Consider the following 13767-nt stretch of genomic DNA (forward strand, 5'->3'; position numbering starts at 1 on the left):
GAGGGAGAGTGTGTGGGATGGATGGTTAACACTGCTGCCTCACAGTGCCAAGGACCCATGTTCAATTCTGGCCTGGGGTGACTGCGCGGAGTTCTCCTCATGTCTGTATGGGTTTTCTCCAGGCGCTCTGGGTTCCTCCCACTCTCCAAAGATATGCAGGTTAAGTTGATTGACCATGCTAAATTGCCCTAGAGTGTCAGGGAGATTAGCAGGGTAAATACCTGGGGTTGCGGGGATTGGATGTAGGTGGGATTGGTGTTGGTGCAAACACAATCGGCCAAATGGTCTCCTGCACTGTACAGATTCTATGAATTTACAGCTTTTGGGGAATGTGAGAGGAAAGAATATTCCACAGAAACTAAAATAATCTGTTCTGAATTGTTCTCACAGGATATCGGAAGAGGAAGAATAACAGAAATCTGAAATATTACATCTAGATCTGACAGAGTCATATTCCTTGGGACCTGAATATTATCGGCCTCTGAATCGAGAAGGAGAAATGTTCTCTGTTCTGTCTGCGTCAAAAGATTTTAAGCATCAGTGTGACTGGAAAAGCACCAACACACACACACACACACCTGAGTGAGTGTGTTCCAGTGATCTGACTGTAGAAAGAGCTTTAATCAGATACACAGTGAGAGACTGTACCCGTGTTGTGTGTGGGTTCAAATGATTTTCTGACCTGGAGACTGAGAACCAAAACATGAATAATCCGTGGAAATGTGTTGATTGTGGGAAGGGCTACAGATTCCCATGTTTGCTGGAAGTTCATCGGCGCAGTCACACTGGGGAGAGGCCATTCATCTGCCCTGTGTGCGGGAAGGGATTCAGTGATTCATCAACCCTGCAGAGACACCAGCGAACTCACACTGGGGAGAGACCGTTCACGTGCTCTCAGTGCGGGAAGGGATTCAGTCATGCTTCCAACCTGCAGACACACCAGCGAGTTCACACCGGGGAGAGGCCGTTCACCTGCTCTCAGTGTGGGAAAGGATTCACTCAGTTATCCACCCTGCAGACACACCAGCGAGTTCACACTGGGGAGAGACCGTACACTTGTTCTGAGTGTGGGAAGGGATTCAGTGATTCATCCGCCCTACAGACACACCAGCGAGTTCACACCGGGGAGAGACCGTTCATCTGCTCCGAGTGTGGGAAAGCATTCACTCAGTTATCCAGCCTGCAGAGACACCAGCAAGTTCATACCGGGGAGAGGCCATTCACCTGCTCTCAGTGTGGGAAAGAATTTACTCAGTTATCCAACCTGCAGTCACACCAGCGAACTCACACTGGGGAGAGGCCGTTCACCTGCTCTCAGTGTGGGAAGGGATTCACCGACGCATCCACCCTGCGGACACACCAGCGAGTTCACACTGGGGAGAGGCCGTTCACCTGCTGTCAGTGTGGGAAGGGATTCAGTCAGTCATCCCATCTGCTGAGACACCGACAAGCTCACAAATAATTAGAGGTTGCTGTTATTGTTTCTGCTCTCGATTACACACTGGCACAGTGGTTAGCACCGCTGCCTCACAGAGCCAGGAACCTGGGTTCGATTCCCAGCTTGGGTCACCATCTGCATGCGTTTCCTCCGAGTTTCCTCCCACAGTCTGAAAGATGTCCTGGTTAGCTACATTGACTGGAATAGGCACCGGAGTGTGATGATTAGGGGAATTTCACAGTTTCATTGCAGTATTAATGCAAGCTTTATTTGTGACTAATTAAAAATCTTTAGTTTGTTCATTCTCACAATTCGGAGTATCGAGTATAAAAGTTGGAGTGTTATGGTAAGGTTATATAATAGAACATTACATATAAGGCATTGGTGAGGCCGAATTTAGAGTATTGTGTACAGTTTTGGTCACCTAGTTACAGGAAGGATGTAAATAAGGTTGAAAGAGTGCAGAGAAGGTTCACAAGGATGTTGCCAGGACTTGAGAAGCTGAGAGATTGAATAGGGTTAGGACTTTATTCCCTGGAGCGTAGAAGAATGAGGGGAGATTTGATAGAGGTGTATAAGATTTTGATGGGTATAGATAGAGTGAATGCAAGCAGGCTTTTTCCACTGAGGCTAGGGGAGAAAAAAACCCAGAGGGCATGGGTTAAGGGTGAAAGGAGAAAAGTTTTAAGGGAATGTTAGGAGGGGGAATCTTCACGCAGAGAGTGGTGGGAGTGTGGAATGAGCTGCTGGATAAATGCAGGGTCACTTTTAAGAAAAACTTGGATGGGTTCATGGATGAGAGGCATGTGGAGGGATATGGTCCAAGTGCAGGTCAGTGGGACTAGGCAGAAAAATGGTTCGGCACAGACCAGAATGGCCAAAAGGCCTGTTTCTGAGCTGTAATATTCTGTGGTTCTAATTGGTCAATTGGAGGGTTTTCGTGACCGATCTCACGGCTTTGCCTCCTGTGAATCATAGAACCCTACTGTGCAGAAAGAGGCCCTTCAGCCCATCGAGTCTGCACCGAACACAATCCCACCCAGGCCCTACCCCCCCATATTATACCCACTCATCCCTCTAACCTACACATCCTTGGAAACTAAGGGGCAATTTCTTAGCATGGCCAATCAACCTAACCCGCACATCTTTGGACTGTGGGAGGAAACCCACGCAGACACGGGGAGAATGCGCAAACTCCACACAGACAGTGACCCGAGCCGCGAATCGAACCCAGGACCCTGGAGCTGCGAAGCAGCAGTGCTAACCACTGTGCTACCGTGGGCCGTTGCTTGTTGCAAATACCTGGCTTCAGAATCCACGAGCCATTTGGAAATAAAGCACAGGAAACTTCTCAACGATGAGCGAATAGAGCCAACGTTTCGAGAGCTCTGTCAAGACTGTTCCACTCTCGGCACATTGGCCCTACTCTCTCTCCACAGACACTGTCAGACCTGCTGAGATTTTCCAGCCTTTTCTGTTTTTGTTTCCGATTCCAGCGTCCACAGTATTTTACTTTTACGATAAAATGATCAGGTCTGATTGGAATCCCCGCGACCCTCCCGCAAAACAGCGGGAGCGGTGGCAAAAGGAGAGAAAGGATAAGGATGATTAAAGTCTGGGTTCTGACACTCCGAGCCCATGTAGAATTAACAAAACAAGTGAACTACTTTATAAACAAGAGAAGATGCCCATCCCTAACAAAAACTGATCAAATTAAAATAATTAGGTTGAGGAAAATAACAAGAAAATTAATACATGGAGTTTAAAATCAAATTTGTTGTTAGAGAACTTTTTAAAAATATGTTTTTCCTGCTCACTCCCCACCCTTCAGGTTCTGTAGAAAAGTTAACCCTTTCCGCTGATTTATTTTTAAATTATCCAGAAACTCGTGTCTATTTTAGTTTATAATTGAGGATTTTGGGGAACCAGTGAAATGTGGAAATTTTAAGCAAAGTCTGGAGGAATTTGGAATAACTCTGAGAGATTTATCGTGTTGTCACCTCAATCCCAGATAAAGAACAAAGATTTTGCAGGTGGTAACGTGTTAGGGATTTTAAAGACTAGATGTTGCTGATAAAATCAGACCTTGGAAATTGCCTGAAAAACGTTCTAATGAAGGATCTTGTATCTTATTTTAATCAAGGGTTGTGAGCTTGTAGTGCTCTGTCGCTTTAAGACGCTTTAGCTACATAAGAAATAGGAGCAGGAGTAGGCCATCCAGCCCTTCGAGCCTGCCCCGCCATTCAATAAGATCATGGCTGATCTGAAGTGGATCAGTTCCACTTTCCCACTTTCTCCCCATTAATTCCCTTGTCTATCAGAAACCTATCTACCCGTGGCTTAAATATATTTAGTGAGGTAGCCTCCACCACTTCAACGGGCAGAGAATTCCAGAGATTCACCACCCTTTGAGTGAAGAAGTTCCTCCTCAACTCCGATCTAAACTGCTCCCCCCCTTATCTTGAGGCTGTGTCCTCTAGTCCTGCTATCCTATCTATAGCTGCAAGAAATAATTTGTTGTTTGATATTTACAAGCAATGAGAACGTGTGTGTTTCATTTGTGTTATGTGGATGTTTGTAGATGCGTTTTATCGTTGCTTTGGGCTACATTTGTTAAGGTTTATCTCTCTGAGGAAATAACCTTATCTTGAATCTTTATTAAAGACATTCCAGAAGTTTAAAAACAGAAGCACAAGACGCTTAAGGAATTCAATTCAGTTATTGTTACATAGAACACTACAGCACAAACAGGCCCTTCAGCCCACAAGTTGCGCCGATCATATCCCTACCTACCAGGCTATAGAACTATCTGTAACTCCCAATCCCATTAGATCCCATATACTCATCCAGAAGTCTTTTAAAAGACCCCAGCGAGTTCGCCTCCACCACCACCGACGGCAGCCGATTCCACTCACTCACCACCCTCTGAGTGAAAAACTTACCCCTAACATCTCCTCTGTACTTGCCTCCCAGCACCTTAAATCTGTGTCCTCTCGTAGCGACCATTTCAGCCCTGGGAAATAGCCTCCGAGAATCCACCCTATCTATTCCTCTCAACATTTTATAAACCTCTATCAGGTCGCCTCTCATCCTTCGTCTCTCCAGGGAGAAGAGACCTAGCTCCCTCAACCTATCTTCATAAGGCATGCCTCCCAATCTAGGCAACATCCTTGTAAATCTCCTCTGCACCCTCTCAATAGCTTCCACATCCTTCCTGTAGTGAGGTGACCAGAACTGCGCACAGTACTCCAAGTAAATTATTGTTATTGTAAACCATGTGCTAAGTTTCTCTGCTTGTGTATGGATGATATTTGTGGGTTGAATGCTTCGAGCTTTGAGGTTTTCTGTCTATGATTTAAAACAAACAGATTTTAAAAAATGAAGTGTAATTAATAAAGCTTTTTTTAAAAAGTTATGAACCTGGAGCCATGGTCAGAGACATGATTCCAGGATGTTTTACTAAACGTGTGGGAATTTTAATCCAGATACAATTCACACAGGCGAGAATGAGAGTTTTAATTTGTAATGGTTATTTAAAATTTGGGAGATGTGAGATGATTCTGACCAATGGACTGATCTTGGGTTAAACTTCCTGTGAGCTCCAAAGATTTATTCCTGACACAATTAACACAATGAAAAGGAGAATTCTGGAATTGGATACTGAAGAGTTTAAAATGAGAGATTATGAAATAGAAGTGATTCCCAGACTGTGCTGACATCCATCTGAGAACTTTTAATCCCCCCCTTTTCTAACGAAGGGAGTCTGTGTATAAAGAAAGCCCAAGGATGGTAGATATCGGGGTCTGGAAAACATCATGATGGGAGCACCTATCTGTTCATGAGATAATCACAAAGCCCCAGGATGTCCAGATACTCATTTCATTGGACTGATATATAATGTATGTAATCTGTAACCATTCTGTTTGGATTGTGTCCAGCCGGGATGGGCTGAGTATAAGAATTGATGATTTTCTTTGCTTGGTAGTTAGAGAATTTCAAAATATTCTGGGATTTAAAATACTAATAAAGACGACAAGAATTGAGTGGATTAATTTAGAATAAGAATCACAATGTGCCTTAGGTACATGATTTGCAGAAGTGCTGTATGCATAGAAACACATATAACCACACTCAGATGATTTAAACATATATTACAAATTTAACCATAAATTTCAGATTTAAACATGTATTTTTGAAAGTGGTCTGTATACCTTGGCCAAATGCAGGCTGCCCCCAGGTGTAATGGGATGAAAACTAAGTGAGAAGAACCACGTTCTTTAAGAAGAACACAGCCACTAAGCAGCATAGGTCATGGAAAGTGCAAGCTGAGCAGGAATTCAATTTCTGCTGATCAGGTCCACTTTGGTAGGAAGAATGGTAGGAAGGACTATTACTTACGTGGCGAAAAACTGCAGCAGGCGACGGTGCAGAGGGACCTCGGGGTCCTTGTGCATGAGTCGCAAAAACCCAGCCTGCAGGTGCAGCAGGTGGTCAGGAAGGCGAATGGGATGCTGGCCTTCATCGCGAGGGGGATTGAATATAAAAGTAGGGAGGTCTTGCTGCAGCTGTATAGGGCATTGGTGAGGCCGCAGCTGGAGTACTGTGTGCAGTTTTGGGCGCCGCACCTGCGCAAGGATATTTTGGCCTTGGAGGGAGTGCAGAGGAGGTTTACTAGGCTGATACCGGAGTTGAGGGGGTTGAGCTATGAGGAGAGGCTGAATAAACTAGGCTTGTACTCGTTAGAGTTTAGAAGAATGAGGGGAGATCTCATTGAGACGTATAAGATGATGAATGGGATGGATAGGATAGAGGTGGAGAGACTCTTCCCGCTCAAAAAAGACAGTAGGACTAGGGGGCACAGCCTCAAGATAAAGGGGGGGCGGTTTAGAACGGAGTTGAGGAGGAACTTCTTCACTCAAAGGGTGGTGAATATCTGGAATTCTCTGCCCGTTGAAGTGGTGGAGGCTGCCTCGCTAAATATTTTTAAGAAGCGGGTTGATGGGTTTTTGATAAGAGAGGGGATTAAGGGTTATGGGGAGAGGGCGGGAAAGTGGAACTGAGCCACGACAGATCAGCCATGACCTTATTGAATGGCGGGGCAGGCTCGAAGGGCCAGATGGCCTACTCCTGCTCCTATTTCTTATGTTCTTATGAAAGTTCATCATCGAGCTGCGAATGAAGAGTTTTGAATTGTACCACATATATAATTGAGAGACAGTGGGAAAGGTACGTTCGAACTCTATCACTTACAGAGTACAAGTTGCTACGTGACAGAGAGTGGGAGCTTCTGGGTTATATAGACAATGAATTCCCATGCTATCAGAGTGTAGGATGTACTTAGCTCAGGTACATGACATTTATTAATGATTGAGCTGTATTAATGATGATTAATTTGTATCTGGCAGGGATGAACCAGAGGGCTGGAAAAGTGAACTTGGAAATTGTATAATTATATTGACAAATGTAATGTAACTTCAAGAGGAGTGCTGGACTGCCCAGCACTCGAGCACTCTCCTCCCAGTGTACTTTGGTCAATAAAAAAGTAATTCACCAGGATACTGGCTTTGCAAGTCTTTGTATTAGCTAAAGGTTCACTAGGCTGATACCAGAGATGAGGGGGTTAGCCTATGAGGAGAGATTGAATAGACTGGGTCTGTACTCGTTAGAGTTTAGAAGGCGGAGGGGGATCTTATAGAGACGTATAAGATAATGAAGGGGATGGATAGGGTAGAGGTAGAGAGATTCTTCCCGCTCAGAAAGGACAGCAGGACTAGAGGGCACAGCCTCAAGATAAGGGGGGGAGCAGTTTAGATCGGAGTTGAGGAGGAACTTCTTCACTCAAAGGGTGGTGAGTTTCTGGAATTCTCTGCCCGTTGAAGTGGTGGAGGCTACCTCGCTAAATATATTTAAGTCACAGGTAGATAGATTTCTGATAGACAAGGGAATTGTGGGGGTGGTGGAGGGGGGGGAGGTGGGGGTGGTGGAGGGGGGGGGAGGTGGGGGTGGTGGAGGGGGGGGGAGGTGGGGGTGGCGGAGGGGGGGGGAGGTGGGAGTGGTGGAGGGGGGGAATGGGGGGGTGGAGGGGGGGAGGTGGGGGTGGTGGAGGGGGGAATGGGTGGGGGGGAAATGGGGGGGTGGGGGTGGGTGGGTCAGGGTCTGGGGTGGAGGGGGTGTTGGGGGGGTGGGGTTGGGGTGAGGGTGGGGTGGGGTGAGGGTGGGGGAGTGGGGTGAGGGTGGGGGAGTGGGGCGGGGGTGGGGTGAGGGTGGGGGGAGTGGGGCGGGGGAGTGGGGTGAGGGTGGGTCGGGGTGGGGTGAGGGTGGGTCGGGGTTGGGGGGTCGGGGGGGGTGAGGTGAGGGTGCGGTTGGGGGGGTGGGGGGAGTCAGGGTAGTGGTGGTGGCGTGAGGGTGGGTCGGGGTCGGAGGGGGTGGTGAGGGTGGGGTCGGGGGGTGTCGGGGGGGGGGTGGGGGGATGGGGTGGGGTGAGTCAGTGGGCAGTTCGTTCTCTGGTGAGAAGGGGGGAAGAGAAGGTGGGCCAGATGGTTCTCTGGTGGGGTGGGTTGGGTGGGTAGGGGGAGGACGGCCAGATTATTCTCTGGTGGTGGGGGCAGGGTCAAGGGGGGATCTGTTGCCGCTCTGCAGGCGATCAATGGGGGTGGGGGGGGGAGTGTCCGCTGCCACTTTGTGGGTGATCGGTGCGGGGGGGGTGGTGGGGAGTAGAGCAGGGGGGGCCACGATCGGTCTGGGTAAAGGAGGAGGTGGGTGGATAAGGGGGACAGTTGTGTTGTTGGGGGGGGGCCGATGTCTGTGGGGGCCATCGCTCCCAGTCCCTTTTATCTTTTTTTGTGGCCCCAGAGCGATATGACAGTGGAGCATTTTACAGATTTTCACTGTCCACCCTATCTAACCCTCCGATCATCCTGTATGCCTCAATCAGGTCACAAGAACATAAGAAATAGGAGCAGGAGTAGGCCATCTAGCCCTTCGAGCCTGCCCCGCCATTCAATAAGATCATGGCTGATCTGTCGTGTCTCAGTTCCACATTCCCGCCCTCTCCCCATAACCCTTAATCCCCTCTCTTATCAAAAACCCATCAACCTGCGTCTTAAAAATATTTAGCGAGGTATATTCCACGCCCTTACTACCCTCTGAGTAAAGAACCTACCTCTGACATCCGTCCTATAATTATCATCCCTTAATTTAAAGCTATGTCTCCTCGTGTTAGCCATCACCATCCAAGGAAAAAGGCTCTCACTGTCCACCCTATCCAATCCTTTGATCATCTTGTATGCCTCAATTAGGTCACCTCGTAACCTTCTTCTCTCGAATGAAAACAACCTCAGGTCCCTCAGCCTTTCCACATAAGACCTTCCCACCATACCAGGCAACATCCTGGTAAACCTCCTCTGCACCCTTTCCAATGCCTCCACATCTTTCTTATAATGCGGCGACCAGAACTGTACACAATACTCCAAGTGCGGCCGCACCAGAGTTTTGTACAGTTGTAACATGACCTCACGGCTCCGAAATTCAATCCCTCTACCAATAAAAGCTAACACACCGTACGCCTTCTTAACAACCTTATCAACCTGGGTGCCAACTTTCAGGGAGCTATGCACATGTACCCCAAGATCTCACTCCGCTCGTCAACACTACTAGGAGTCCTTCCCTTAGCCCTATATTCTGTACTCCTGTTACTCTTTCCAAAGTGAATCATCTCACACTTTTCCACATTAAACTCCATCTGCCACCTCTCGGCCCAGCTCTGCAGCTTATCTATGTCCCTCTGCAAACTGTAACATCCATCCTCACTGCCTACAACTCCTCCGACTTTGGTGTCGTCAGCAAATTTACTAATCCATCCTTCTACACCCTCATCTAGGTCATTTATAAAAATGACAAACAGCAGTGGCCCCAAAACAGATCCCTGAGGTACACCGCTTGTAACTGAACTCCGGGTTGAACATTTCCCATCCACTACCACCCTCTGTCTTCGATCAGCTAGCCAATTCCCGATCCAAACTGCTAAATCACCCTCAATCCCATGCATCTGCATTTTCTGCAATAGCCTACCAAGGGGAACCTTATCAAACGCTTTGCTAAAATCCATACACACCACGTCAACTGCCTTACCCTTATCCACCTCTTTGGTCACCTTTGGTTTGTGAGGCAAACCTTCAATGAAATTCTTCAATTAAACTAGTTTTATTCAAGCATTAACACCTTAAAATCAAAAACATTAACAATATTCAGACAAACATACAATTAAGACAAAGCAAATCTCATTTGGCCAAAATGGGAGATCAATGGTTCCATCTACACAGTTAACGCACCAGCAGGCTTTTCACAAAAATGTCAGGTTTCATGCCAAAAAAAAGTATAATTGTACATTTTTTAATCAAATCAATTTGCTCAGCTCTTAATTAACAGCAACTTCATTCCTTTATTGATCTGTTAATCTACTGTTGACATATCCTTCAATCAGTAACCTTCAGATATAAATCTGTCATTTGTCTGCTCATTTTACACTTCTTATGATTCAGCATTTTCTAACCAATTTAAACCGGTTCTATTGAAATAAAAAAAAATCAAACTGAGTGGGACCCTTCTGTACAAGTAACAAACACAGCTTTAATTATTGGACTTGTTTCCCTGGCTTAGATGTGCATTGGTAATTTATTTTGTTACATTATTTGTGCTGATATCTTGCCTGAATACATCTTTCATTTTACTGGCATGTTATAAGTTCATTTCTTAACAAGAAAAATCTCTTCTTTAGAGACTCTTAATATGTTACTTTAAATATTTTGTATTATTCTCAAAACACACATTAGCTGCGAATTATTCTCAAGTTGCGAATTAATCGGAATTCTCAACTACAAATTCAGTTTTCTTAACTGGTTTTCTGATCTCTGATGTTGTCTGGCTTTTGTCCCAGAATATTTCATACTTTATGTTTCAATTTCTTAATCAAAAAGTCCATTGTGTTCCTACATCTTTCATTTCAGTTGCACATTGAACGCAAATGAATATTCAACATTTTTGTAACATTTTTCACAATATACACTAACGATTTGGAGGAAGGAACTGAAGGCAGTGTTGCGGAGTTTGCAGGTGATACAAAGATATGTAGAGGGACAGGTAGTATTGAGGATGCAGAAGGGCTTGGACAGGCTAGGAGAGTGGGCAAAGAAGTGGCGGATGCAATACAAAGTGGAGAAGTGTGAGGTTATACACTTCGGAAGGAGGAATGGAGGCGTAGATTATTTTCTAAATGGGAAAACGTTGAGGAAATCAGAAGCGCAAAGGGAGGCCTTGTTCAAGATTCTCTTAAGGTTAACGTGTAGATTCAGTCGGCAATAAGGAAGGCAAATGCAATGTTAGCATTCACATCGAGTGGGCTAGAATACAAGGGGCAGAGATACAATCCTGAGGCTGTGTAAGGCTCTGGTCTCTCCATGCCAGGATCTTACCCTTAACACCATGGGCTGTTAACTTATTTAACTGTCTCCTACGCAGCACCTTGTCAAATGCCTTCTGGAAATCTAAATAAATCACGGTTCTGCTTTTTCTAATTTGCTTGTTACCTCCTCAAAGAACTCTAATAGATTTGTCAGACATTCCCCCCGCCTCACCCTTGACAAAGCCTTGCTGATTCGGTCATAAGAACATAAGAAATAGGAGCAGGAGTCGGCCATCCAGCCCTTCGAGCCTGCCCCGCCATTCAATAAGATCATGGCTGATCTGAAGTGGATCAGTTCCACTTTCCCGCTTTCTCCCCATTAATTCCCTTGTCTATCAGAAACCTATCTACCCGCGTCTTAAATACATTCAGCGAGGCAACCTCCACCACTTCAACGGGCAGAGAATTCCAGAGATTCACCACCCTTTGAGTGAAGAAGTTCCTCCTCAACTCCGTTCTAAACTGCACCCCCCTTATCTTCAGGCTGTGGCCTCTAATCCTGCTGTCCTTTCTAAGCGAGAAGAATCTCTCTACCTCTACCCTATCCATCCCCTTCATTATCTTATACGTCTCTATAAGATCCCCCCTCATCCTTCTAAACTCCAATGAGTACAGACCCAGTCTATTTAGTCTCTCTTCATAGTCCAACCCCCTCAGTCCTAGTTTATCATGCATTTCCAAGTGCTCCGCTATCTCAACTTTGATAATGGACTCTGAAATCTTGCCAATGTTAGGCTAACCGGCGTATAATTTCCTATCTGCTGCTTCCCTCCCTTCTTAAACAGCAGTGGAGCAGCACAGTAGCACAGTGGTTAGCGCTGCTGCTTCACAGCTCCAGGGACCTGGGTTTGATTCCCAGCTCGGGTCCCTGTCTGTGTGGAGTTTGCACATTCTCCTTGTGTCTGCGTGGGTTTCCTCCGGGTGCTCCGGTTTCCTCCCACAGTCCAAAGACGTGTGGGTTAGGTTGATTGGCCATGCTAAAATTGCCCCTTAGTGTCCAGGGATGTGTAAGTTAGTGGGTAAATGTGTAGGGATATGGGGGTAGGGCTTGTGTGGGATTGTGGTCGGTGCAGACTCGATGGGCTATCGTCTCTGCACTATAGAGTTCTATGTTCAGTGTCGCATTAGCTACTTTGCAGCTCTCCGGTACTCTCCCTGCCTCCAGTGATTCCTGAAAGATCACCACCAATGCCTCCACAATTTTCTCTTTTAGAACTCTCGGGTGTAATCCATTTGGTCCAGGTGATTTATCCATCTTCAGACCTTTCTGTTTCCCCAGAACCTTCTCCTTAGTGATGGTCATTACACTCACCTCTGCCCCCTGATTCCCCTGGAGCTCTGGCATCCTACTGGCACTGTGAAGGCTGATGCTGAGTAACTATTCAGTTCCTCTGCCATTTCTCTGTTTCCTATTAGTACTCCTCCAGCCTCATTTTCCAATGTTTATTTCTGCCGCTCTCTTACCTTTTATATATTTAAAGAACTCTTTTTGTATATTACTAGTTAGCTTACACTCATATTTTATCTTCTCCCCCCCTTATTAGTTTTTTAGTTGTTCTCTGCTCACTTTAAAAGGGTTTCCCAATCTCGGACTTCCCACAAATCCTCGCCACTTTGTAGCTTTTTTTCCTTTTATGCTGTCCTTGACTCCCCTCGTCAGCCATGGGCGCCTCGTCCTCCTGTAGCATGTTTCCTCCTCCTTGGGACGAATTTCTGTTGCGCCTCCTGAATAATCCCCAAAAACTCCTGCCGTTGCTGTTCCACTCTCTTCCCTGCTCGGCTCCCTTTCCAGTCAACTCTGGCCAGCTCCTCCCTCATGTCTTTGTAGCTCCTTTATTTAATTGTAAAACCGTTACATCTGATTCCAGTTTCTCCCTCTCAAACTGCAGGGTAAATTCTTATCATATTGTGATCTCTGCTCCCTATGGGTTCCTTCACTTTCAGTTCCCTAATCAACTTTGCCTCATTACACATCACCAAATCCAGAATTGCCTGTTCTCTAGTAGGTTCTACCACAAGCTGCTCCAAAAAATACCATCTCTTAGACATTCTACAAATTTCTTTTCTCGGGATCTGATTTTCCCAGTCCACCTGCATATGGTCAAGAAGGCGTATGGTGTACTGGCCTTAATTAATCGAGGGATTGAGGTTAGGAGTCGGGAGGTAATGCTGCAACTTTATAAGACCCTTGTCAGACCCCACTTGGAGTACTGTGCGCAGTTCTGGTCGCCTCACTACAAGAAGGATGTGGAAGCTATTGAGAGGGTGCAGAGCAGATTTACAAGGATGTTGCCTGGATTGGGAGGCATGCCTTATGAGGATAGGTTGAGGGAGCGTGGTCTCTTCTCCCTGGAGAGACGAAGGTTGAGAGGCGACCTGATAGAGGTTTACAAAATGTTGAGAGGTATAGATAGGGTGGATTCTCAGAGGCTATTTCCCAGGGCTGAAATGGTCGCTACGAGAGGACACAGGTTTAAGGTGCTGGGAAGCAAGTACAGAGGAGATGTTAGGGGTAAGTTTTTCACTCAGAGGGTGGTGAGTGAGTGGAATCGGCTGCCATCGGTGGTGGTGGAGGCAAACTCGCTGGGGTCTTTTAAAAGACTTCTGGATGAGTATATGGGATTTAATGGGATTGGGAGTTACAGATAGTTCTATGGCCTGGTAGGTATGGATGTGATCGGCGCAACTTGTGGGCTGAAGGGCCTGTTTGTGCTGTCGTGTTCTTTATTCTATATTGAAGTCCCCCATGATTATTGTAATATTGCCTTTTCTATCTCCCGATCTATTTTCTGCCCCACATCCTGAATACTGCTCAGGGGGTCTGTACATAACTCCCATCAGGATCTTTTCACCTTTCCGATTCCTCAAC

The 13767-nt window shown here is 46.2% G+C and overlaps 1 protein-coding gene across 1 annotated transcript in view; it reads left to right on the top strand.

The window, feature by feature from the left end:
* LOC145355160 (uncharacterized) overlaps positions 1-13767 on the top strand; it is a 93850-nt gene that overhangs the window by 16230 nt on the left and 63853 nt on the right. Inside the window, 1 exon segment of the mRNA XM_080207076.1 lies at positions 689-1460. Within this exon segment, the coding sequence (XP_080063202.1) occupies positions 689-1460 (772 nt within the window).

The sequence above is a fragment of the Carcharhinus amblyrhynchos genome, chromosome 18, assembly GCF_965287045.1.
Source record: "Carcharhinus amblyrhynchos chromosome 18, sCarAmb.v2.hapA, whole genome shotgun sequence".
Taxonomy (NCBI): domain Eukaryota; kingdom Metazoa; phylum Chordata; class Chondrichthyes; order Carcharhiniformes; family Carcharhinidae; genus Carcharhinus; species Carcharhinus amblyrhynchos.